Source organism: Momordica charantia (assembly GCF_013281855.1).
Source record: "Momordica charantia cultivar OHB3-1 chromosome 3 unlocalized genomic scaffold, Mcharantia_2.0 BLBB01000003.1, whole genome shotgun sequence".
Classification (NCBI taxonomy): Eukaryota; Viridiplantae; Streptophyta; class Magnoliopsida; order Cucurbitales; family Cucurbitaceae; genus Momordica; species Momordica charantia.
The window spans coordinates 369951-394860 of NW_028275161.1; the positions used below are offsets into that span (position 1 = coordinate 369951).

Here is a 24910-nt window from a genome sequence, read left to right on the forward strand (position 1 = left end):
AGAATGATTGATTTAGGTCCCATAATAATTTAATATTTACGAAATCAAATTTTGAAATATTAATCTTTTGTATTTAAATAAAAGACGAATTATAATAAATATAAATAGCAGGACAACGAAAACATTTTAAATCCAAAAATCTAAAACGGTAAAATTTGTAAATATTAGACAAGTTTCCAAGACAGCGAAGACATTATCTCATAGGTTTAAGTGGGTTTTCTTAAGCGGGCCTCATGGACATCGCGATCCAAGATCAGTAGCTAAAACAGCCTGAGCCAGCTATGGTACTCTCCAGTGTCCACACAGCGGAGATTGGGTGCCACTGCCATGGCAGTCTCTTCTCTGCGGTTCCCGCTTTCCCCATGGACGAAAACTTCATCTACATGCTTCCGCTTACCCTACATTGCTTTCGTTTCGAGGAGCCCACATCTTAGACCTAGACTATTGTGCTGTTGCTCATCTCCTTCTGCGTCCACTGACGCTTCTTCCACTCGCTGCGCTCCGGACCAGCTCCGGACATGGGAAGCTTTTCGCAAGAAAAAGGTCGTTATGCGGATCGGCTATGCCGGGACTGATTATAGAGGTCCCATTTCGTATTACTCTCTATTTCTCTTGACGACCCTGTTGCAAAATATTGAGTGTTTTACCAGTTCATTAATATTTGAATTTTTCAAATTCAGGACTGCAAATGCAACGCGAGCAACAGTCACATCCAAGTAAGTTTCTGTTTTACACCCATTCCTTTGTTAATCGCAATTTCCTGTCATTGTATTGGCAATAACTGCCGCTGGATATTTTGTAGCTGTGTTTGGTAATTGTGAACTTTCACAGTAAACGTGACTGTGATATTAGAAATTACTGATTTAGCTAACTGCAGGCTACAACAACTATTTATGACAATCTAGTCTGAAATTTATACTAGTTACAGAGTAACTAACTTAAACAGTCGAGCTTCTCTAAGCAATGAGAAATTTTATATATATATATATAAAAGAACAAATTTAAATACATTTGAGCTAATTAACCTCGTATATACTTAAAATCCCCCCGGGGGTGTTGGATCTCAAACAGCAGTTGATTACTGAAAGTGGCCTTTTGAGTATATCAGCCGTCTGATTACGATATTTTGAATTGCTAATGACCCAAGAAAACTTTCTCAATCTCAATGTCTCTTATTCAAGAATATTGAACTGAGTCGAGGATGAGTTTGGCATACCTTTAAGTTTAAACATTTTTTCGTAAAGTACTCCTAATAAATATAATAATTATGCATTTGGTTACAATATTTTAAAAAGTGTTTTTAAAAACAAATTGGAGTGCAATCATTATAGGTGGCTCATTGGTCCATAGGGGCTAGGGTAATCTCATGATGGCCACCTACCTTAGAAATTACTAATGTTGTAGGGTCAGACGGTTGCCCCGTGAGATTAGTCGAGGTGCGCCTGCGCATAAGCTGGTCCGGACACTCACGGATATAAAAAAAAAAAGAACAAATTGGAGTGCTCAACACAAGTTATTTTGTAACTATTCAACCTATACCATCGGTTTTGATTGGAGGGCTCTTATACAACACTCCCTGGGAGAAGGGACTACTTGTCCCTTATTCATTTAGGCTGTCTTTGCCTTGACAATTATTTGAATGAAAGCATTACTCTATTTCTTATTAAAAAGAAAAAGAATTTATTTGGTTGCACTACATTAGTGATTCTACTAATCACAAATATATTTTTCGAATATGTTTTTTTCTTAATATTGATTTTCAGTCGATCACTTTAAAGCAGCCTTTTGAATAATCATCTTTAAAGTGCGTCCTCCGAAAGAGATTTGTAAATCAATATGGCTTTTTAATATGCTTTTTATTATCATAGATTTTTAAGAAAGCACTTCTAGTCATCTAAAACCACTTCGAAAGTTAACCATCATGGGTTGGCCTAGTGGTCAATAAGGGTCAATGTAAATAGTAAAGGGCTTAGAGGGAGTCATGGTGACCACCTGCCTAAGATTTAATATCCTACGAGTTACCATGACAACCAAATGTAGTAGATCAAACACACACTTAAGTCCGTACAAGATTAGTTGTAATGTTGGCTATGGTCTGTAGGTTGCAGCACCTCCAAAGATAATGCATACACATGTATCAGTATCAAAATCAACTATGGTTATGAGACTTAGAGATTCAATTTTGTCTTTTTTTAGAAAGAGGGTTAGAGGTTCAATATGAATCAGCTAACCCATCAATCTTTAATGAAGTTGGTCTGCTTAAATAAAGACCAAATTATCAGCTCCTTTAATGGACCGCAACGTATCTTTTTCTGCATTCTAATGAGTCTTTGGGGGGGGGGGGGGGGGGGGGCATTTGAATGGCAGGGTTTGGGCAAGGGATTGGGTTTTATAAACCCACCAATGCATTTGGATTTACATTAGAATCTTGTGAGGTTGGGTTTTTGTAGACTTTTTGCTAGCATTCAAGTTAATGCTAAACCATGGGATTCATCCATTTCAAAGGTTGTTGTCCACATAAAAGTTGACTATTGGAGCTTACCATTTTTCATAACTTGTAGCAAGAATTTCATTTTGCTATAATAGTCTTACATTGAGAAATTGTGTTACTTTTGTCCTTGAAAAGTTGATCCTTGTACTTTATGACCTTCACTTTACACCTCGTAGTGAAAACCTGTTTCAAAGCACTTCACAAGATGCAGGAAGATTTACAACTTGAGTCCTAATGCTTTCAATTGTTGAGGCAAGTAACCGTGACTATCATTTTGTCTTAGATTACAAGCACAATAATCTGGATTCCGACTTGATTTATCAGCATTTCTAAAGTGTATGAAAGTGGGTGGATATTTGAAAGATCCATCATCATAGCATTCACGGTTGAAGCCTTTTATTGCAACTAGGCTTGAAACTTATTCAGAAGGAACTTTTTATCTCAGCCTTCCTATGATGTACTTACTAGTCGATTGGACTTGCCTGTATTAAAGACAATGTGATCTAAGAGGCAACTTTTTAAAGGGAAGTGTTTGGATGTTACATCTTCTGGAGAACTAGGGATAGACACTAAGGTGGCAGAATAGTTACATGTTAAAAGAGTCTATAAAAAGAACATGTACCAGCAAAACTGATACCATGTAAACTTTGTAAGCAATAATGAGCTGATATTCTCAGAGTCACCATGTATAAGGTAGGACAACTATTCAACGATCTAGTTACGTACTAACCAACAGAAACAGTAGAGCTTAATATGTAGTCAATAGATGAATTGCTGATTAAATACACTTAAACTAATTACTCACTTAATATTTAACTAACCTTGACATTGATATAGCATTTTATGTACATTAATCCCTAAGGATCTGTTGAGACTTCCATTCATTTTATGTATTCATTTATTTATTTGCTCTTATTATAAATCTCACTTCTCTTACCTGAGAAAGTATAACAAACTGAAGAAGGCTATAGATACTTCTATTCTATATCTCTTCCTGTAATTTATCAAATATATTCTGGACATCGCCTGACGCCTCATCTTCACACCGAAGTATAGAGAACCTAACTGCTTTGGATGAACACTACTTATTTTCTCACACTTCTTTGGGTATCCCAGATAAGCATTTCTTTGCCTTCCCACGTTTCTTTTACCATAAACAATGTTAAATGCCCCTGTTCATTATGATGTGGATGATACTGAGTTAATAATATGCCTGGAATGTGAGGTAATATTGTTTCTTTTTTTCTTTTGCTGGCAAATTACAACACAGAAATTAACCTCATACATACACTCCAAACTACCCAGCTAGTGCATGGATGGGATGTCCTAAAGCATTACAGTTTTGATGTGTAGCAATCGAACAAGAATTGGAAGCTGCAATATTTAAGGCTGGTGGAATTCGTGATAGTAACTATGGAAATCTGTACAAAATCTCATGGGCTAGGAGCAGTCGAACTGATAAAGGAGTAATTATCTTCTTCACTGTATCTCATTTATGGCTCAAGTATGGTTATTGATTGTTTTGATTTGTTCTTTCTTCTCTATTTTTCATTTTTAAGGTTCATTCCTTGGCCACAACAATTTCCTTAAAAATGGAAATCCCTGAAAATGCATGGATGGGCGACCCTTGTGGTATTTTGCTTGCTAATTACATAAACTTTTATCTTCCTGATAATATCAAGGTTTTTGGCATCGTACCTTCACAGAGGTGAGAGTTTGAGTTTTTCCTTTGGTTCGTTTAAGTGAGTAAATGAAGTTTCAGCATTAGCATGATGAACTTTTATGCCTTTACTACAATGTGGTATTTACATCAATTTTGTCACTTGTCAAGGAGCTTTGATCCTCGAAGGGAATGTGATGTCCGGAAGTACTCTTATCTCCTCCCTGCTAAGCTTATTGGAATTGAGAGTAAATTTAACACTACTGAAATTGATCACCACATTTCAGAGTTTAAAGATATATTAAACTCCTTTCAGGTGGGTTTCTATCTCCTTCATGTAATTACATAAAGGTCAGATTGTCCCTGAAGATAATATGTGCAGGGCACAGCAAGGCTCATACTTTGTTATTATTTGATATAGCTTAGTACTTTTATTGTGAAGACAATTGTATTGTATTATTGAAGAACATAGGTGGATTTTTTTTTTTTTTTTTGTGGGGTACAGGGAGAGCACCCTTTCCATAACTATACAATACGTTCCAAGTATAGAAAGACAATTCGAGCCAGGCAATCTCCTGGATATGGCCATAATTCAGGAGAAGAAGTATCACCTAGTGGTATGTCGAACTCTGGGTTTGAGGAGAGTGATAGTGAAGATAATTTTTTTGTCGAAGGAGTCAAGGGGCCAAATCAACATGCTCCAAGATTAAGTGTTTGTTGTGAAGATCCAGTTGAAGTATGCAGTAAGCTTGGAAATGGATCAGAGCTTCAAAAGGGTGTTCGTGCAAGATGGCTTCATGAGCCAGATGAGAAAGATCGCATAGGTGCCTCCCACTTCAGAAAGATTCTTTGCTGTTCTTGTGGGAAACTTGAAACATCTCTTGGATACGATTTCGTTGAGATCTCAATCTGGGGAGAATCTTTCATGTTGCATCAAGTTAGTCTTTCCCAAACTTTGATTACATAACTTATTCCCATCTATTTCTCGTTCTAATTTGTAAGTTTATCTATGTATACGTCATATATATCCCCATCTACTGTAGGCTATTTTGCTTGGATTTGGTTGGGTTCCTGTTCTTGCACGTCCAGAACTTGGTTTTATAACTGTTTCTTTTCCCCTCGCAATAATTGTTTTGCAGCGGCATTTCAGTTCTTGAACTCTTTTTCCCCTTTGCAAATCAATTATCAGTGGCCTAGTGGTTTTTTTTCCCTGTGCTAGCAGTCTTCAAAATAAATAATGCAATAGCTGAAGATTGATGTATGAATTATGAAATTGAATTCTAAAATACTGCCTTAACTTCTGACCATCAAAGTTTTGATGGTCCCTGTACGTTGGCGGACAGAAAATATGAGTTCAGGCTTTATGAGCTTGACTTTTTCAATATCTACCATACTAACCTTCATTTACTCCCTGAGTTTCATAATTCAGAGAACCAGCTAACACCATAAAACATGTCAAGTTTAACGTACCTAGCGCTATTTGAAATCAATTCTTGTTATCTTGTTTAGGAGGTGGAAACAGAAATTCCGTTCAGACAATTTGATTTGTTTGAAAAGATCTCTCTTCTCTGTTCTGGTTGAGATTAGAGTCATTAGACCATTCCATTGTGGCCAAAGCCTCATGAAGAAACCCAGAATCTTATGGATAAACCGTACAGAAAGGCTTTACTTTGGCAGATTTGAGCAGAGATAAATTATAGAATCTTTTATAGTAATCTAAGGGGTTGGGAAGGGATGTGGGCAATGGCAGGGAGGTGGGCTTCCTTCTGGCAGATTTCTCATTTCCATTTGTGTTTGCACCTTATGAGCTTTAAATATAATTTGTTTCCTACCAAAAATAACAATAATGATGCGTTCTATGAAGAATGAAATTGGCTTCATTTAGTATCTGGTAGTTAATGTTTTGAATTGAGAGGCCTGTACTAATATTGCTTTTATTACATCCTGGACAGATCCGGAAAATGGTGGGAACAGCCGTTGCTGTGAAGCGGAAACTGCTCCCAAGAGATATTATAGCATTGTCACTGACCAAGTTTTCTAGAATAGTTCTGCCCATTGCACCAGCAGAGGTTTTAGTCCTAAGAGGGAACAGCTTTTCCAACGGAAAACGTCCAGGAGCTCCAAAGAGGCCCGACTTGCTCACATTGAACAAATCGGACGACATCATCAAGTCGGTGGACGAATTCTACAGATCAGCGATATTACCTGAGCTAACAAACTTCCTGGACACGGAAAAAGCGCCATGGAACGAATGGGTGGAGAAATTGGACAAATACACAAGCATTCCCAATGAGCAACTGGATGAAGTCAGAAATGCCTGGAAAGCATGGAAGGAAAAGTTTGAGAGTGGACAAACACATAAAAGGTACATTGGTCATGAAGAATTCAAAGCACCCATTTGAATTATGTTGATGTGTTTTTTTGTGTGTGCCTCTTTTGTTGGAAGAAGTCTTTGAAGAGGATGGGAGGCAGTTGAGTTTAGTTGGTGGAGTTATTATTGGTACAAATTATGGGGTTTGGGCATTGAATGCCACTGGCCATGGGGGGCGTTTAAGAGCGCAGCATCAACCACAGACCAACCCCAACCCACTCAGCACCATAACGGAGCTCGCTCGCATTCAATGTCAGCCGCTCATAAGGCGAAATTTGTAGGTGAGCCATGAATCATGATGTTCATTTTACTTGATTTGTGATAACAATTTTGAGTGAGCCTTGACTAATAAACACTGTGAAAAGGATTGCTGTTGCTTCTCTCTTTTAATTATGATTTAAATTGTTTGCTCTTTGTATTATTGAGATACGTGTAAATTGGAATCATCACATGATGAGAGCAAAAAATCTCCATTTAAAATGGAGTCAATATTGATGTGAATTATGAAGTGATTAAATATTGGTATCTCTTATATAAGTTGTTGGTTTGAGATTTCTATCTCAATAGAGTAACTAATTTTTAATTCACAAGTTTTTTAAAGAGACAAAAGAAAGATCTTTCTCTCTAGAGAATCTTGTTGGAAACGAGGAAGGCATTTATGCAATTTTTACAGATGTATTTATTTGGATTGCTGTTTAGAAAAAATGTTGGCTCCACCAAGTCTCAATTAAATAGGAAAATGAAATGCTGGATACTGTACATTGCATCAGATATCAAAAAGAAGAGTAGTGTTAGATTTTTTCTATTTCTTTAATTCCATTTCATTCCTTAAAACTCTGCCAGATCTTTGAACTTTTAAAAGGTGTACTTTAGTTTATCAGCTCTCAACAAGTAATTAATATTTTAAAAGTTTAGAATTAAAATTATTATTCTTTAAAATTTAAGGATTGAAATAGATAATTTGACTATGGAGGAAACAAAATAAAATATACCTAAAGGTTGAATAACGCAAATAAGATTTAAACATTATTTCCTTTTTCGATCTTTTGAAAAAATCAAAATAGTTTTGCTCTTTGATTTCTATGATGTCACTATTCGACCGGTGTGGTTATTGGCAATAACTTATTAAATCCATTGTTTGGATTCATACTAAATTAAAAGTTGCTCTTGTTATTCAACCTAGAGCTTTGAATAGAGTATTATTCAAGGACATATTGTAGAAGTAACCCATCACCTTTTAGCAAGAATTATTGCAGTCGGATGATAGCTAGAGCACTTAGAAGGCATTGTGGCACTAAAATTTTCAAGGTTTAGTCAAGGCTAGCTTAGGGCTCCACTGCTCGTTGTTTTAGTTTGATATTGCTACTGTGCATGACTTCGAAGGTCATGACGATATTAGTGAATAACGTATTTAACAATTATCATAATATTTTTGCTTCTCATTTTGGCAACAAATACTATCATAATATTTTTGCTTCTCATTTTGGCAACAATTTTTCTGTGGACTTCCGTAAACTTGTTCCACGTAGCTTGGCAAGATAATTTTGAAGTATGGATACATGATCCTTTACATGTAAGAGTAAGGCCTATATCATTCATGCTATTTAGGATCCTCATTTTGGTTAACCGACTGTCGAAGCTTTTATTTTACTCGAAGGGATGCTCTTAGCCCAATGAATATCGCTTATTCTAGTGTTTATCAGTAAGCAATGATTAAAATATATGTCGATAGATTCGTAAATGAGAGGTTTCCAAAGTAAGGAATTTTTATACCTCATATAAATATCTACATAAATATAACAGTATCATCAATTAGTGGCCAATATAAATACAAATACTAATATTAATATCTATAACTTATTTAGAGAGAGTGAAAAGAATTGAATTATTAATTTGAAATAGTTTTTATAAATTTTATGGTTTACAGGAATATGTTGATTAAAATTAAAATCTGGATATCGACATTGTCGCAAGATGAGCACTGCGTCAGCATGAGGTCATGTTTTCATCAGCCAAAACGGTGACGTTGGAGGGAGATGATGGCGGATGGGTTTCGGATGGGGAAGCTTATTGGTGCGGGCCCCATCTGTTGACTTCTTCTCCTTTTTCAAACTGGATTTCTTTTGTGGGCCCTTAATTCTCACTTCATTTTCCTACTTTTTTTTTTCCTTTTATTTTTATTTTTATAATTTTTATAAATTTGATTTGAAAGTTTTAACCTAGTTTCTATCTATTAATTGGGGCACAATTTTATAGGGGTACTTGCAAAATAGCAAATAATAATAATAATTAGTATTATTTATAAAATAAACAACAACAATTTTGTTTTATTATATTATTACTTTGTATTTTCAATACTATAAATAAAAGGACATATATTATTTTATATTTTAATTATATTTAAAATTAAAATTAAAATAAATAAATAACAATACTGTAGTATATATATTTATATGAAAAATACGAGGCTTTCTAGATTGGGGGCCTTAGTCGATCACCTCACTCGTCTATAACTTAAGCCGACCTGGCTTGCTACTTTCTATTTTATAATTTAATATTCTTTTTTATAACCATTTAGCTCCATATTTTATATTTTCCAATTAACATATATATAATACCTTTAAGTTCTCGACATAATACGTTTATGATCGCTACTTGCCTTAGAAGTTAATTCTTTTGTGTTTTTGGATACCAAATGTTTGTAGGGTCAAACGGTTACTCCATAAAATTAATCGAGGAGTGCGCAAGCTGATCCGGACCCTCACGAATATCAAAAAGAGAAAAGAAACATATATATATATATATATATATATATATATATCTTTTAAGTTCAACTATGTTTGGTAAGGTGCAATAAAACATAATTAAAGGCATGAGTGTATATTTAGGTATATAATTAAGAAGATTAGGAAAAATTAGTGATGAAGCTCTAAACAACAATCAGGGTTTTTAATTATTTCTTCCCCTATGAGTATGACAATAAAACATCTTTGTGGCTAATACTTTGCATCCTCACTTATGTCTTAGTAGATTACTATATGCTTCGTATTATTATATTCATACATCAAATTCATTCAATTGCAATTTAATACCTACCAACCATATCTATTATTTAGTTAACTCATGTATCTAATTTAATTAGTTGAGTATTTAATAAGCAATAATTTCATTCTTTTAGTTCGATTGTTACCGATAAGGATTAAAGTTGAACTATAGAACTTTGAGATAGTAATAAATATATTATTTATTGAGTTAAATTTTTTTAAAAGACGGAGGTCCCAAGTTATAATATTTGAGATTAAAAAATCATATCTATTATTTACATAAAATTTCCTCCCAAAATAAAAACGATGAATCTAAAAAACTTTGTCTGATTTATATTTTTTTTTCAATAAATAAAATACTTCAAATATATGGAAGATTAATGAGTCATTAATATTTGCCGGCTCATATAGGGCAGATCACAGTCTAATTGTAGAGAGAAATTTTGTTTGATTGGGCAGAAGAAATAGAAAAGCTTCCATTAATTTCATTCTAGTTTAATAACTATTTTATTTTTAATTTTTTGGTTTATAAAAATTAAGTTTATAAACGTTACTTTCATATATACATTTTACAAACCTTTTCAAAATCTATGCTAAATTTTGAAAAAGAGAATTAAAAAGTATATATATATAATATATATATATTTTGTGTGTGTTTTGTTTTTGAAATTCGCTAACAACTAAGTATGTTTTCATGAATGGTCAAAAGAAAAAAAAAAGGTACGTTTCAGTGGGAGGTTAAAGATTTACCAATAAAATGATAAAAAAACTAAGTATAATTATTTAAAAAAAAAACATTAACTAAATCAGTGATGAAGGCCGAATTCGACCAGAAGGCAAGTCATTATTGAGTTAGCGATTTAACTCTGTGCGTGTCTTCCACGGAGAAAGTTTGGAAACGATGAACGTCGAACTTCTGAATTCGAGTGACTCTGTAGCATGATTTCCGAACTAATCGCTAACGTTTAAATGGTAATCGCTTAACTATACCTCTGCCTCCTAGCATATCTCACACCTAAAATCACAAAAGTAACTTTGAGTTGAACACACAAACTTCAATAGTTGTCTCCCCTTTCAAATAAATACTCACGAGGTATGCAAACCTTTTGATTTGAGACTTTACTCTCTAGAAACTGACAAAAGCTCCGAAGAGTTAACTTCTTGGAGATCCTAATGTTTTGACTGACTTTTTGATTAAAAGTAAGATTTTAAATGTCGATGTCTCAATTTTATGAAAATATCAATAAAGTGTCGATGTCGATAAATATTTCTGTAAAAGTTAGAGAAATTAAAACAAAATTATAAAAATATTTAAATTAACCAATAAATATTTTTCTATTTTTAAATAAGTTTAAAATAATTAATATTAACATTAGGTACATATTAGTGACATTTGGTTGATATATGTTTCATATTTTATCGATATTTTTTTTTTTTTGTAAAAGGATAGAAATATTGATTTATCTATGAAAAATCAGGTTGGAAGACGATGGTGGCAGATATTGCTTAATTAATTTTAGAAAACGTGAAGTTATACAAAAATGGTTATGAGCACTTCATTTCTTTCTAACAATTCTATGAAACGCAAAACAATGATGTGTATAAATTTATAATTACTAATTTGTGTATTTAAATATATTATATTATAGGTTATGAACTTATGAGGAGTAAAAGACAAAATGCTGTCTACGTTGAATCTTCTTCAGCTGAGTGCAGCTTTGCAGAGTAGAAGCTTCTGGTTCGAAGGAACAAAAGGAGAGCGAGCAGAGTTCCAAAGGAGCACAAGCAACCCCATATCAAGAAAGTGGTTCTGTAGCACTCAACTCCCATGCATTTTCCGGCGGCGGCGGAAGGGTGGCTGTGGTACAGAAACGCCGCCATGTAGCCGTAAAGAAAGGACCCAATTGGTATGTTGGCGACCACCAGGTTGTGGTTTACGGAGAAATTTTTGGCCCCAAATAGCTGAGTGGTTGTGGAGACCGAAATGGAAGTAATTGCGCCGGTGCACCCTGCAATAATGGCGGTGCTCACGCACAGGCTCGCATTGCTTGGCCACCACAGAAGGAAGAAACCGCCGCACATCCCCACCATCAGCGCCGCCATCCTCCCCGCCCCCGCCCCCGCCCCCGCCCTCCACATCCTGCTCATTTTCCATTTTAAATCACCATTCAAATTTCAAGGATATAGGCCAAAATGAACATTTTCAAAGCAAGTTAAAAGTTTAATCATGTCAAAAATTTTACCTCGAGAAGAAGTGGTCGAGCAGCGAAGGCAGGAGGCGGCCGAAGAAGCCGAAGGCAGAGGACAGAGACACCAACGAAGAAACATTGGCGCTTCGACGAGACTCTGCTATTTGCCCCAAGTTGTTCAAAAACGCCAACCCCAGCGTTGCGCCGAAGAAATAAACCCCAAAATACAACCAAAAGTTGATTCTTTTCACCATCTCCATCGCTCCAATCTCCTCCATTGCCCCATCTCCTGATTTCACCTCATTTTTGGGCCTAACCCTCTCCAAATCCCCATCCCCTGTAAAGTCATACACCCTTCTCTCTTTTCTCTCCACCACCGACTCCTTCACCTTCTCCGCCGCCGCCACCATCAGCGGGAGGAGCAGCAGCACCACAATCCCAACCAACACACTCAACGGCGACAACGCTCTTGATATCGACCCTATGCTCGTAACCACAGCAAAAACCCCCGTGGCAATGGTTATCACAAACATCGCAACAAACCCACCTTCTAAATTCCTGTTCTCTTCCACCCCTTCAACGACTCTGGCGAGTGGCGACGCCGCAACGCAGACACCCAACGGAACAGCAGAGTTCAAGAGCAGAAACGTTTCGGCTCTTTTGGAAGGAAACATCGACTCCACGATGTCTGTGTAAACCTTGGCGCTCAGTCCTTGGTAGCTGGTGGATATCCCGACGGCGAGCTGGGGATTGAATGAGAAGTTTCGGATGGCGACCATGTAGCAGACGGTGTTGATCCAGCAGATGCTGTTTCCGGCGAGGAGGGAGAGGAGGAAGATGAGGGGATAAGAGGGCGAGGAATGGAGTTGGTGGGTGAGGAAGAGGAATTGGAGGCCGTAGCCGAGGAGGCCGAGAGTGGAGCCAATGGTGAGGACCAGCCAGAGGGGGAGATGGTTGGCTGCGACGCCGGAGAGGAAGCCGAAAAGCTTGCCGGCGTCAGAGGCGAATGCGAGGTTGTTGAGTTGCAACTGGGAGATGGAAAGCTGCTGCTTGAGTTGAGAGGAGTAGGAGGGGAAGTTGAAGTTGGTGCCATTGATGGACTGAAGCCAGATGATGGCCACAAGGCTGAGCCATTGGAGAGCTCTGGAAGGCATTGGCCACTGCAGAGACTGCGCTTCCTCTGCTCTGCCAACAGAGCCAAAACAGGGGAATTTAATTTTTTTGGGTTTCTGTTGGAGAAATGAATCAAATTGAAGATGTTGGTATTAATGTTAATGAGAAGGGGAATCTATGTGGCTGTGGGGATTAAAATGTGGTGCATTAGAGGCCACCACATGCTGGAACATTAATTGGGAGTGGGATTTGTGTTCGATTACGGAAGATGAGAATGGAGAGAATTGAGAATAAATCAGGAGTATGAGATCAGAAGGCCCAGCACATGGAATTGTGAGGCTGTGTGAAAGTGGAGCCTTAATTACTCTAAAGAAACACACACAAACCTGGAACACAACGCAACGCAACGCATCTAAAACTTCAGATATTTAATCATTTAGTTTTATTTATATTTTTAACACTACAAATCATTTAGTTAACAGTTTTTTTTTTATAACAGAATTAGGTAGAAGAAGAAAGTTGACATCATGGTCACTGGGCGAGGAGTAGATTACTAGCGTTTTTTCCAGTACAATATGTGGGGCGATGATCGAACTTGCAACATCTTACTTGGAGATATATGTCAATTATCGCTGAATAAATGATCCGCTAATTTCAATTAGGATTCCGTTAGGCCCTCTAGGGACGGCTCCTCAAATTGTGAATTTTTATTCATTTTATCGATTAATAACTCAAAATCCGATCTCACCAACTAAATATTTGCAACTTGACAATTTAAAAGAGACCTTTCAAGTACTAAAATATAAACATGGGAATTTTAATTGCAATCCATGCAATTACATCATTTTCAATCCATTTAATTTGAATTGGCATTTTCTACATCATAATATTATCATAGTTATTGTGAAAAAACACCTACAAGAATTACGCTTTGGCGTAGATTACTAGCGTTTAAACAGCCGAGCGAAAAATTATGGATTATCTTTACTGATTTCCATTTCAAAAGTTTTATTTTATTGTTATTAATTTTTTTGTGCTATTTTATTGTTATTTTTACTGTAAGTAACATATTTTCTACCATATTTATGGATATTTGATGTTTTTAAAAGATGATTCATGATCTAGACTTTATTCTATATTAAAATATTGAGTACTTCTCTTAACAGACACTTCAATTCAAATAGTCATGTCTTGAAAAAATTTGAAGGACAAAATGAATACGTATTAAAAAGTTGAGTGTAAAAATGGAAGGCCACATTTATCCGTTCCAACCTTCAACTTTAGGATATACTATTTTTATTTTTTAATGAGATCTTTATTGTCAATAAATTATAATTGTTTCATGACTTAATTTAATAAATTGAAAACTTATCGATACACCATTAAATGACCTATTTTGTAAAAACTTACCCATCAAATCAGTTACTGTTTAGAAAAAATTACATAATATATACATATATTTTGTTGTTGGTGGCATCAACTCTGCAAGTAACGCGTCCTCTCTACTAGCCATCGTTATGCCAACTAAGCGAAATCAAAAGGATCTTAATCAGTAACTAAATTTACACTTGTTTATAAAATTACAATTCTTAATATAATTAATTAAATTTGAGTTCAATTTAGATTGAGCTATTTTTTTATAAAATTTCAAACTTTTTACTCAAGTTTATACCATTTATGTAAATATTTCTTAATTGTCTCTATCCTTATAATTTAGGGTGGTGTGTGCACCTTTTAAACGTCATTAGTGAAGTTATAAAGATAGTGTTTAAGTGCAATAATTGTTTAACCAAGCTAAGCATCCAGTTGAATGAATCTAATAAGCCAAGCACCAAGCAAGTCACAATTACCTCCATATAATATATATATATATATATATATATATATATATATATATATATAGGAGACAGAAAATAGTAAGCTTATAATCATACTAAAACTGTACCAAGTTTTGCCCTGAATTATACGTTGATCCTCCATCACAACCTTCAATCTTCGTCCAAACTGAAGCACCAACTATAATTGAAATTAAAGGAAGAAGAACCAAGGAGCAAACCATATTGAGTGTTTATCAAAGGCCTATTTCAGGCTATAGATTGACTTCTTCTCCTGCATGCATTACCAGAAATTTTGAAGAAAATAGCTTTGTACCAATAATTCGTAATAAATATTATTCAAAACAATTTCTTCACATAAAATTTACATTAAGCATAGACGCATAACCAACATAGTGGGTTATAAATTTAATACAAGTTCAACTATTGACAAAATTAGTGACAAAAGCTTCTATTTGTAAGATAATAATTTGGATCCGACTGGTTCAAGCATTCACATTTCACAAACACCGCCACCAGCCTGATTAAGCCATTCAAAGCTCTTACAGACAACTTCACAGTACTATGAAATCTTTTCGTTTCTCGACTCATTTTTTCTCACATTAAACTGCATGATTATTGCCATCAAGTATAGAAATTGAGGAGCGAAAAAAATGCCTTGCATCTTGACTGCACAGATAGCAGGTGAAAATCTATATTTGTTCATGGACCAAAAAGAAACTCACCATTGTCCAATATTACAATGCTGAAGGCATTAGAACATAATCTGATCTTTCTTACTTTTGACAATATCAACCTAATCTTGCTTCTCTTGTTAATACCTGAAGAAAAGAGAGCATACAATCATTTGGGAGAAAATTGCTAAGGGAACTTGAAATGCATGATATTCAGTCAAGCTGCAAGATAAGTGAAATATACTAGAGCATTCTTGCAGAAGAGATGGGGAAATTTGTTTGCTCTTTTGGAATTGATGTCTGTCATACCATCTTAAAGTTGTTTATAAGATGGTATGAAAGATATCTCAAATTTTATTAGTGCCCAAGACCAAACCTTTTGTCAAGATACTATTCTCTTGTTTTGTTCCCTTAAATTAATAGACATCAATTTCTCAATGAGGCAAAAATACTTTTTTGCCCCTAGGTTTCAAAATGTTCCATTATACCCCTGAGTTTTGAGTTTATTTTTCATTTGATACCTAGGTTTCAAAATGTTACACGTTCACTACTAAGTTTTGAGTTTAGTTTTCATTTGGTCCTTAAGTTGCAAAATGTTACATTTTCACCTCTGAGTTTTCGTCAAGGCTCACTTTTGGTCCCTTACATAACTGAACTGTTCAACCCTACTAGAATGTTGACTAGGATGTTGATGTATGTATTTAATATTAATTTATGTTATTTATATGCTTACATGGTAAAAGTATTTATTATTATAATTTTTCAATAGGTGATGTGCCAGAGAAAATAAAAAAGCCTCTTCCCCGCCCTATTCTCTCTCTCTTCTACTCGACCGTCCTCACCCCTACCCCTAAGAAGCACGAACACATGCAAAAGACAAACAGAACACGCGAACATGATAACACACCAATTTCTAAATGTAGGACACAGACGTTTTTTTTAACTCATAGAATATGTGTATGTATTGACATAGTAATACTTCTAAATAAATTAACCATAAAACTAAAAAACAAAAACAAAACCTAGTTGGCGATTGTGGCGGACGATGGTGGTGGCAGAAGCGGGGAAGGGCTTCTCTTTTTCGTGGGATTTGTGGGAGGCTAGGGCTTCTATTTTGTTTCTAGTTTTTTTTAAGTTATTGGCTTTTATTATGGGCCATCAATTTAGTTTTTAGGGCTGGGTCAAGTGTGTCCCCTGCGGGTCTTGGATGTGTCCAAAATTTTTAAAAATAATAATAAAAAGACACGTACATTGGCATGTTGGACACATGTTTGGAGCGTGTCCAACACAGACACTCCGCCTAAAATGAAGTGAGTGTGCTTCCTGGCCTACCTCTATCTTCCTGCTTCCCCTACCCTCACCATTGACCACCACCTGTCAGCCACCAACCGCGCCCTCTCTCTTCTCCTCCTTTTCCTACCCAACACCACCACTCTTTCTTCTCGACACAACTAGCAATGTTGGTGTTGTGGGGCCTCACAGATTGTTAACCTAATTAAAGAGCTCTAATTTTGAAGGAACAAAAAGGCAGTCAACAATCGCCAGAAAGAACAATTGGAAACGGCTCTATGCTTCTTCATTGCCGGGAAAGGGTGGCAGGCAACCAACGGCGGGTGGTTGGTAGAGCAAGGGTAGAGAAGAGGGAAGATGGGTTGGGGTGGGGGTGAGGTCAGTCAGGAGACGAGAAAGAGCGAATGAGGTGGAGGAGAGAGATTCTTTATTTTTTATTCTGCCGCATCACCTATTGAATATTATAAAAATAAATGCTTTTACCATGTAAGCATGTAAATAACATAAATTAATATTAAATAGACAACTAGCACTATGTTATAGGGTTACCCAGGATTATGTTATATTAGGAACCAAAAGTCGACATTGGTGAAAACTAAGTGTGTTTTTTTTTTTTTGGAGAACTGGGAGTCGGAGCTTTGCTTTTCTACACCCGGGGGCACCCACACCGGCTCCAAGGCCCGGACTTTGGAGACATCTAGGGTTTTTGGTATTAAGCTCGCCAGAAGATTCAAACTTGAGGCCTCTAAGCCAGTATAACCAAGAGACCCAGCACCCTTTTGAAATCTAGGGACCAAATGAAAACTAAACTCAAAACTCTAGATTAAAAATATAACATTTTGAAACCTAAGAACCAAAGGAAAACCAAATTAAAAACTTTAAAAGTGTACCATTTTGAAACCTAGGGACCAAAACGGAAATTTCCCTTTTTGTTAATACCATTCGCTATTTCCTTCCTAAATCAACCTCCCCTTTGTAATTTTTCTCCTTCAGTTAAATGTTCTTGGTTTCTTGTAATGGAGTCATTAGTTAACATGACCATCTGTTTTTTATTCATAGTGCATATCTTCCCAAATTACTTTTCAATTTCATTCAAGTGGAAAAACAAAAATATTAAACATTAAGGCCAAGTTTTTAAAAACTACCTTTTTTTTTATTTTTTAGTTATTAAATTTTGACTTAGATTTTGAAAATATTTTTAAAACTACCTAACATATAAGCTCCGTTACGAGCTAAATTTTAAAAAATATAAAACTAAAAATGAAATTGTATCCAATGAAAATATTAAAGAGCAGATATATCACCCCCATTCAGCCCAAATGAGAGTTTCACAAAAAAAAAAAAATAAAAAATAAAAAATAAAAACTCCAAGAAGCATTACACAGAAAAGAATAGTCACCTCTTCTGCAAATTTAATCAAGATAGTCGTCCGTGGTCGTTGTTGCCCCTCCACTGGAACAAAATGTGCCGTTACAACAGCTGGAAACCCAGCACTGTCTAAAACACCCTTCAAGCAAAATGGAACACATTTCAGGATTTCAAAAAGACCAAATTACCATCCATTTCAAAGGGAGGATGGGTTGTTAAAAGGTTGTAGCGGGCTAGCAGCTCTTACTCTTACTATGCCAGCAACAAAAGCTCCGCAGTTAAATGCTCCCATGTCTTTCGGAATTGAAATAAATCTAGGATCAATGATTGGATTATTGAGCGAATGCAAAACAGCCTGAGAATATGACACAAGATCACAAGTTATATGACCGGGAAAATAGCTACCTATTGACGAGAAGCTCCTTTTCACTGATCATGTACTCATCTTCATGCTCAGTGCCTTTCTCAAGTGAGTCAGCAACCTGACAAAACGCAAGCGGAGCTCAGTAAATTTTTTATACTTACAAGATTGTTAAAGATTCTGCCAAATAGTTTTTTAGGCCAAGAGGGAGGGGGATTTTTGTGAGAATGTAAGAGTTCATTTGATAACATTTTAACATTCAGGTTTATATTTTTAAAAATTATGCTTATTCACGGGCCTTTTCCTTTGTTTTCTAATCTACTCTCAAAAACAATTTTAAAATCATAACCAAATTTTGAAAATTAAGAAAGTGGCCTCAATTTGAGAGTTAGATTTAAAAACAGTTCTCTTATGGTTTTAAATCTAAATGATAACATCACTAAACAAATAAAAAATTAATGCAGAAAACTAATTTGGCAGAATAATATTAAAAAAAACATTTTTCACAACATAAAACAGTTTTTAAAGATTAATTTGCAAAACAAATACTTTCAGTAAATACACCCAAACTTGGTAGAATCACTTCAAATGTTCCAGCCAACAATCATGCATGAGAATCAGACAATTACACCAATATCATTATCAATAGAAACAATAAAATAAGAGTAAAGTGCAGAAACCACCCTAAACTTTTAATTATAAAATTAAATTCTTGAACTAGAATAATCTTAAAAATTGACTCCAGTAAAATTTATTAATAATTCTGTGCAAGAAAATTTTAAAAGAAAAGCAATTAGATTTTTTTTTTAAATTAAAGAAATTAAAATCAAGGGATCAAAATCTCAATCTTGAGCAAGAGTAGGCTTCAACATAAGAGTTTAAGGTCTGAAAGGCAAGGAGTTAATGCTGTACGAAAACATGCCCAATGGAAGCCTCAACCGTCGGATATTCAACAGACACATAAAGCTACTCGATTGGAACCGAATCGCCATGTGCTCACCGACACTGCAGGAGGGCTCCAAGCCTCCAACAATCTCCACTGTGGCTGGGACCTGGTAGTAATCTACCGAGACATAAAGTCGAACAATCAGGTGTTAGATTCAGATGTGCATAGTAGAGTAGGCAACTTTTGTCTCGCTGAACAGTACCTACCAACACAGCGAGACTCTGAATACCACTCGTGTCCTCGGAACTCCGAGTTACCTGGCCTTGGAGATCGGGGTATTGGTAGCTACTCCAATGGCTGCTTGCAATGTGTAAACTTAATTTGTGATTGTCACCATCTTCCTTTTACAGAATTAGAAACAAATCTAACGCAAGGGCCAATTTTTAAAATCATGTAAGTTCAAGAGTTTAAAGTTGCCATTATAATATACTATGTGGTTTCTGCAATTTCCCCTAAAATAAAATCAATTTAGAAAGCAAATGCAAGCATTCACCTTTCCAAACAAAACCTTCCACACTGTGCTGTGTACAAATGACAGAATGCCTAATAATCGTGTCTCCCTTCTGTTTCCCTGTTAAAAAATAGAAAAGAACGAAAAAGTATATAAATGGAAATCTACCATCCAAAAACAAAAACAAAAAAATACTACGCTTTAATGTTCCAGACTTTAACCGCCAGGTATAAGGGTGGTAGATATGCAAGGTTGGTTTAAAGTGTCTCGACTCTTCATTTAGATTCAAGATAATTTTATGCTCTCAAGATAATTTTATGCTCTAACAATCATTAACCATTCATGACGATGTTGTTTTTAGAGACTTTGTTTGATAACCATCACTTTTGGTTTTCTTTTTCTAAAAATTCCTCATAATTTCTTCGTTATATTATCACATTTATTAAAATCACATACTCTGGGCTAAATTTTAAAAATAAGAACAAGTTTTCAAAAAGTACCTTTATTTTTTTCAAAATTTGGCATAAATTTTGAAAACATTTTTAGAAGTAGATAACTGTTTGGATGTATTTTTTATAGTTTTCGAAAATTTTACACACTAATTTTTTTAATTGTTTTCCGTTGTTTTAATTTAAAAAATTGTTGGGGAAAGATATTTTTGTTATCAAGTTATTTATTTATTTATTCTGCATAGTAACATAAAACCATTACACATTTAAATGAAGTTATAAAAAAGAAACAATTTCCAATTATAAATGAACAGTTAATTGAGAAAACATCTGAAATCACAGAACAGTATTTCTTTTTTCGAGTACATTTTGTTCTGAGAATTATTTTCAAAAGGCCTTCTGCAAATAAGTTATCTATACACCAAAGAGAACTCTTTTTTATTTTAAAAATAGAAATCCATTTTTAACCCAATTCCGAAATAGCCCTAATTTTCATAGGAATTCCAAACTTTTTTAAACAATTGCAGTTAAAACCAAAACTAAAAGCTTGAGACATAAAACAAACTTGAACAGAAAAACTATAATGATGGTTAAGTTTAAGAAGGTGAAAGGCTCAATTTGCTCTAATATTAGATTCCATACCTTCTCTCGGTGACAAAAGAGTTCCAACACTCGGGCACCAACTGCATAGCCTGCATCCTCCAACCTGCTTCGTTTTAGCTAAAAGCCATCAAGCTTTGAGATAAATAATTATAATGTGCAAGGAGAAAGTAGAAAGTAACAACGAGATATAGCATTGTTTTTTTCATTCCTTGACAGCATAGTTGCCATTATTATTATCAGTTATATATATACATATATGAATGTATATATGAATGGTATAGATGTCATCATTATTATTATCAGTATAACTAGAAGTCTTCAGAATCCTTTCACCTACCTTGGATTGTCTCTAGTAATCAATTCTTCTCTGCTGCATTCTTGAGATATCGTGGTAGTGCGATGCAAAAAGGCTTGCTAAATGTAGGAGCTTCCTCATTTCCAAAGGGTAAAACTAAGGGCATGTTTGAAAAAAGGCTTTCTAGATGGAGGGACTTCCCAGTTCCCAAATGGGTAACTAAAGCCGTGTTCGGGAATGATTTTCAGGCGTGGCTCAACAAAAATATCAAATTTCAAGAAGACCCATGGATTTCCCCTCAGCCGCTGTATGTCTTTTCCTTCCCTTTATGTTACTGCTAACTCTAAACTTTTGAGTTTCATGACAGTGAACAATTGCAGGAGAGGCCTGGAACTTGCTTTTGAGAAGGGATCTTTTTGATAGAGAGTTAGATGTGGGAAGTCCTTTCATCAATTCTCCAATCCACTTCCTTCATCAATTCTCCAATCCACTTCCCCAACCACTGACGATAGAATTATATGGACTCTAGAGGTTTCAGGTTGCTTATTGATCAGTTCAGCAAAAAAAGTTCACCAGTCGGGCAGAATCTACTTGGATACAGCTCTTAACAAGTTAATTTGAAAAGGTCATAGCCCCAAGAAGACCAAGTTCTTTCTCTGGACATCAGCATTGAATGGCCTTAATAACCCCAACGAAGTCTAAAGAAGGAAGCTAGGAACCCAAAGCTTTATCTCTCTCCCCAAATCTGCCCTATGTTCTTCGGCGACTTGGAGACCTCCAATCACCTTTTTATTCACTGTAGTTTTGCCTCACAGCGATTGGGAAATATCCCTGCTCGTCAAAAGCTTACAAAAAAGACTCCCAAAAGATTTGAGTCACGCCATAATTACAAAAATCTTTGGACTTTAGTAATAGAAGACTACGAGGACACAAATAACTAGCTCCCAAAAGACAGCTCTATCTGAATTTTCTTCATGGAATATCCTTTTTTTCCTTCAAACCACAATCTCCAAAGCAACCCAGCAACCCCATTGGACTAAAAGATTCTCACTTGGCCTTTAAAACTCGTCCCAACTATAAGCTAGACAAAAGCCTTTGACACTCTGTTGGGGAGGCACCAATTGATGTTGAAGATTTTGAACAACTCCTCCCAACAAGCAGATGCAAAGATTCATGTGAAAAGAGGAGCGTAAAGTTTTCTCCACTCTATCTACAAAGAACACACCAATTGGGGGGAAGTCATCGTGGTAAACATCTTCTGAAGTCTGCAGCAAGTATTAGGGCTCTCATGAGCAAAAACCCACAAGAAAACCTTCTTATTGTTTTTAGAAGAACCAATTTCATTGATGATATGAAATTAGATTACAAAAGGGAGAGAACTCATGAAAGGGGTTACAAAAAAGCTCTCGAATTGGATAACAATGAAGCAGAACTATAGCGTTGAAAGAAAGGTGAGAATTTAGACCAAGAAATTACCAAAAGAACTATAGACTCGAAAATATGGTGAGGTGAGCATTCCTTATCTTGAAAGATCCTCTGATATCTCTCCAACTAAAGGATCCAAAGCAAAGCACGAACAAAATGCAGCCATAGATAATTTTTATCCTTTGTAAAGGGATGTCAAGTGAAGGTAGATGCTGGAAGAAGGTGCATATCCGAAGGAAGAGCTATCAACCATCCAAAAAGAGAGAGGATTTTGTTCCATACGCTGGAAGAGAAGTTAAAAGTAACAAATACATGCCCAATGGATTCACTGTGTTGTTTGCACAAGATGCACCAATTAGGGGAGAGGTTCATATAAGGCATCCGAGGATCTTTCAAATTGGAGTCCTTGTTCAAAAATCTTTTAGTAACATTCCTGACTATTTATTCAACTTAGATTCGAGGTCTTGTATTCAAATCCTCGCTTATGGTGTAGATTCATCTTGTCCTTGCGGTCTCTAGGTAGTTGTTTTAGTTTCACTTTTAATATTTATACCTATTTATTATTAAGGAAAAAAAAAGTACCAGTAGGAAAAGAATCCAAAAATAATATGCAAACTAATGCATTAGAAATTCCAAATCTTGAACGTTAGCAATTATTCATGTATGAAATATTAATCAAGCCTCATGTGCAGATTTAATTTTTTGACCCTCCACTCCACCAAAGGAAACAAAAAACATAAATATGAATTCTTGCTAGTGAAAATACAACGGGTTGACAAGGAAGATCACCTCCGTTCTAACTCGGCAATATTGTCAACCTGAGTCTGATTGTACTGCACAAGTTCGGAGAACAAGAATGCAAACGCACTCAAACTCACCTACAAATAAACAATTTAATCGCATCAATAAGCATTGGTCCATCACAAACATACTGTAGCTCAAATTCACTGCAAAGTATCAAAAGATTGTTGATAAGGAGTCTACAGAAATAATAAGCCAAACTCGAAGATTTCAGCTCTGGAGAAAAAGAAAATTAATTTTAAAAAACAAAAAGTCCAGGTCATTGCAAACTTACAGGCGCAGCAAATTACAGTGTATAGTATAGGTAGAGAATTGGAGGGATCTTAGGTTTTAACTTTGTTAGACATACTGAGCGATTAAAGAGACAAATGCAGATAGATATCATGTAAGTGCAATTCAATTGATCCGAGAAGATAGTACAGAAACTTCTGTTTACTCCCTAACTGCAAAATACTAGAAAAACTGAAGAGAATGGGGACAACCTCTTGTTTGCCCTTGCTGAGAGGTTTGTCGAGGACATTAGAGTACTGCTTCATCTTCCCAACTCCAATCATGATTCCCTGTTTCCCGAGGGAAGGATTCTTCGAAATCCCTGGTGGCAAATTGTCAACAGAAAAAAGTTAAAAAACCTCGAATTCTGTGCTCTGTCCCTCCGGATCTCAACCATTCTTCAACCTTTTTCCATCACTCTGTTTTATAATAGATCAACGCTTTGAGAGAGAAGGAGAGAGAGAACTCCCTGGGGAGTGTAAATCTTGAAGAGGCAGAGAGTACCTCCGAGTGTAGACAAGTACCTCGAGGCGAAGACGACGGAGAGTGACGGCAGGCGAACGGCGAACCACGACGGAGGGCAGCGGCGGGCGAGAGGCAAGAGAGTAAGAGAAGATCGTGAGATTGAGAAGGAGAAGGAGGAGGACGGCGAACCACGACCGACGGCGGACGAGGAAGTGAGAGATGTGAGAAGGAGACCGTGAGAGAAGCGAGAGGTGAGATTGAGGAAGCTTCCGTGAGGCGTGAGAGCGATGCTGAGAGGTGAGATCTGAGTCCTGAGATGAGAAGACGGTTCGCTTTGATAGTCAAATCGAATCGAACCGAACCCAATTTGAAGAGTTTTTTTTATAGAATCCTCCTAGTTAAGCTTGGCGAATAAAAAATATGTACCAAATCGAAGTATGTGCACAAATCGGACCGAATCAAACTACAAACCGAATATTTATAAAATAAGAAAAAATACTGGCAGGAAAATGGAGGAGGACAGGAGAGGGAATAGGAAAATTTCTGGTAATACTAACCTCTTCTGATTACATATTGATACATCATTAAATAATATATTGTATTATTTGATAGTATCATCACCCACGTTATTCTGGAATATTGCTTTAATGACTAGCAATGAATGGAATAGCATAGGATTTTTTTCATACAACCGTAGTATCTGAATTTTTTTCGACAATAAGATTTAGGAAGACGTGTTTAATATAATATAGATATACACACTGGTAGATTCGATTTTGAGTTTGATTTTTTAACCAAAAATCACGTTA

The 24910-nt window shown here is 35.7% G+C and overlaps 3 protein-coding genes across 5 annotated transcripts; 1 reads left to right on the plus strand and 2 right to left on the minus strand.

Moving 5' to 3' along the window:
* Positions 1–233: 233 nt before the first annotated feature.
* On the plus strand, positions 234–7039 carry LOC111022025 (Pseudouridine synthase family protein). Of its 2 annotated transcripts, XM_022299180.2 has the most exons (8): positions 234–583; positions 681–716; positions 3845–3957; positions 4051–4199; positions 4323–4467; positions 4657–5088; positions 6104–6516; positions 6601–7039. In XM_022299180.2, exons 1-8 carry the CDS (start codon positions 328–330, stop codon positions 6605–6607), a joined length of 1551 nt encoding a protein of 516 aa, XP_022154872.1. In that variant the 5' UTR covers positions 234–327; the 3' UTR covers positions 6608–7039. The 2 variants fall into 2 exon arrangements, with proteins under 2 accessions (XP_022154872.1, XP_022154871.1); XM_022299179.2 differs by having other exon boundaries at positions 235–583; positions 6104–7039.
* A 4120-nt stretch (positions 7040–11159) lies between these two features.
* On the minus strand, positions 11160–13307 carry LOC148212127 (Major facilitator superfamily protein). The gene is made up of 2 exons (XM_088121399.1): positions 11810–13307; positions 11160–11706 (listed from the first exon to the last, which is right to left on the minus strand). The coding sequence occupies exons 1-2, from the start codon at positions 12907–12909 to the stop codon at positions 11253–11255; spliced, it is 1554 nt and encodes a 517-aa protein (XP_087977525.1). The 5' UTR covers positions 12910–13307; the 3' UTR covers positions 11160–11252.
* Positions 13308–15012: 1705 nt separating this feature from the next.
* Positions 15013–24444, minus strand: LOC111022034 (Transport protein particle (TRAPP) component). 2 transcript variants are annotated; one of them, XM_022299191.2, is made up of 9 exons: positions 24141–24444; positions 23849–23958; positions 23355–23443; positions 20885–20948; positions 19836–19913; positions 18441–18517; positions 18283–18349; positions 18067–18174; positions 15013–15524 (listed from the first exon to the last, which is right to left on the minus strand). In XM_022299191.2, exons 2-9 carry the CDS (start codon positions 23918–23920, stop codon positions 15495–15497), a joined length of 585 nt encoding a protein of 194 aa, XP_022154883.1. In that variant the 5' UTR covers positions 23921–23958; positions 24141–24444; the 3' UTR covers positions 15013–15494. The 2 variants fall into 2 exon arrangements, with proteins under 2 accessions (XP_022154883.1, XP_022154882.1); XM_022299190.2 differs by having other exon boundaries at positions 24161–24442.
* Positions 24445–24910: the final 466 nt, after the last annotated feature.

Bases quoted from the DNA above. Each gene is read 5' to 3' on its own strand.
- LOC111022025 (XM_022299179.2), top strand. From the start codon at position 328: ATGGCAGTCTCTTCTCTGCGGTTCCCGCTTTCCCCATGGACGAAAACT. The intron at 3,958-4,050 runs GTAATTATCTTC...TTCATTTTTAAG, and splicing joins GCAGTCGAACTGATAAAGGA to GTTCATTCCTTGGCCACAAC. The intron at 4,468-4,656 runs GTGGGTTTCTAT...TGTGGGGTACAG, and splicing joins ATATATTAAACTCCTTTCAG to GGAGAGCACCCTTTCCATAA.
- LOC111022034 (XM_022299191.2), bottom strand. From the start codon at position 23,920: ATGATTGGAGTTGGGAAGATGAAGCAGTACTCTAATGTCCTCGACAAA. The intron at 18,518-19,835 runs GTGAATGCTTGC...GCGTTTTGTCAG, and splicing joins GGAAGGTTTTGTTTGGAAAG to GTTGCTGACTCACTTGAGAA. The intron at 18,350-18,440 runs GTAGCTATTTTC...CATTGATCCTAG, and splicing joins AAGGAGCTTCTCGTCAATAG to ATTTATTTCAATTCCGAAAG.
- LOC148212127 (XM_088121399.1), bottom strand. From the start codon at position 12,909: ATGCCTTCCAGAGCTCTCCAATGGCTCAGCCTTGTGGCCATCATCTGG. The intron at 11,707-11,809 runs GTAAAATTTTTG...GAAAATGAGCAG, and splicing joins CTCGACCACTTCTTCTCGAG to GATGTGGAGGGCGGGGGCGG.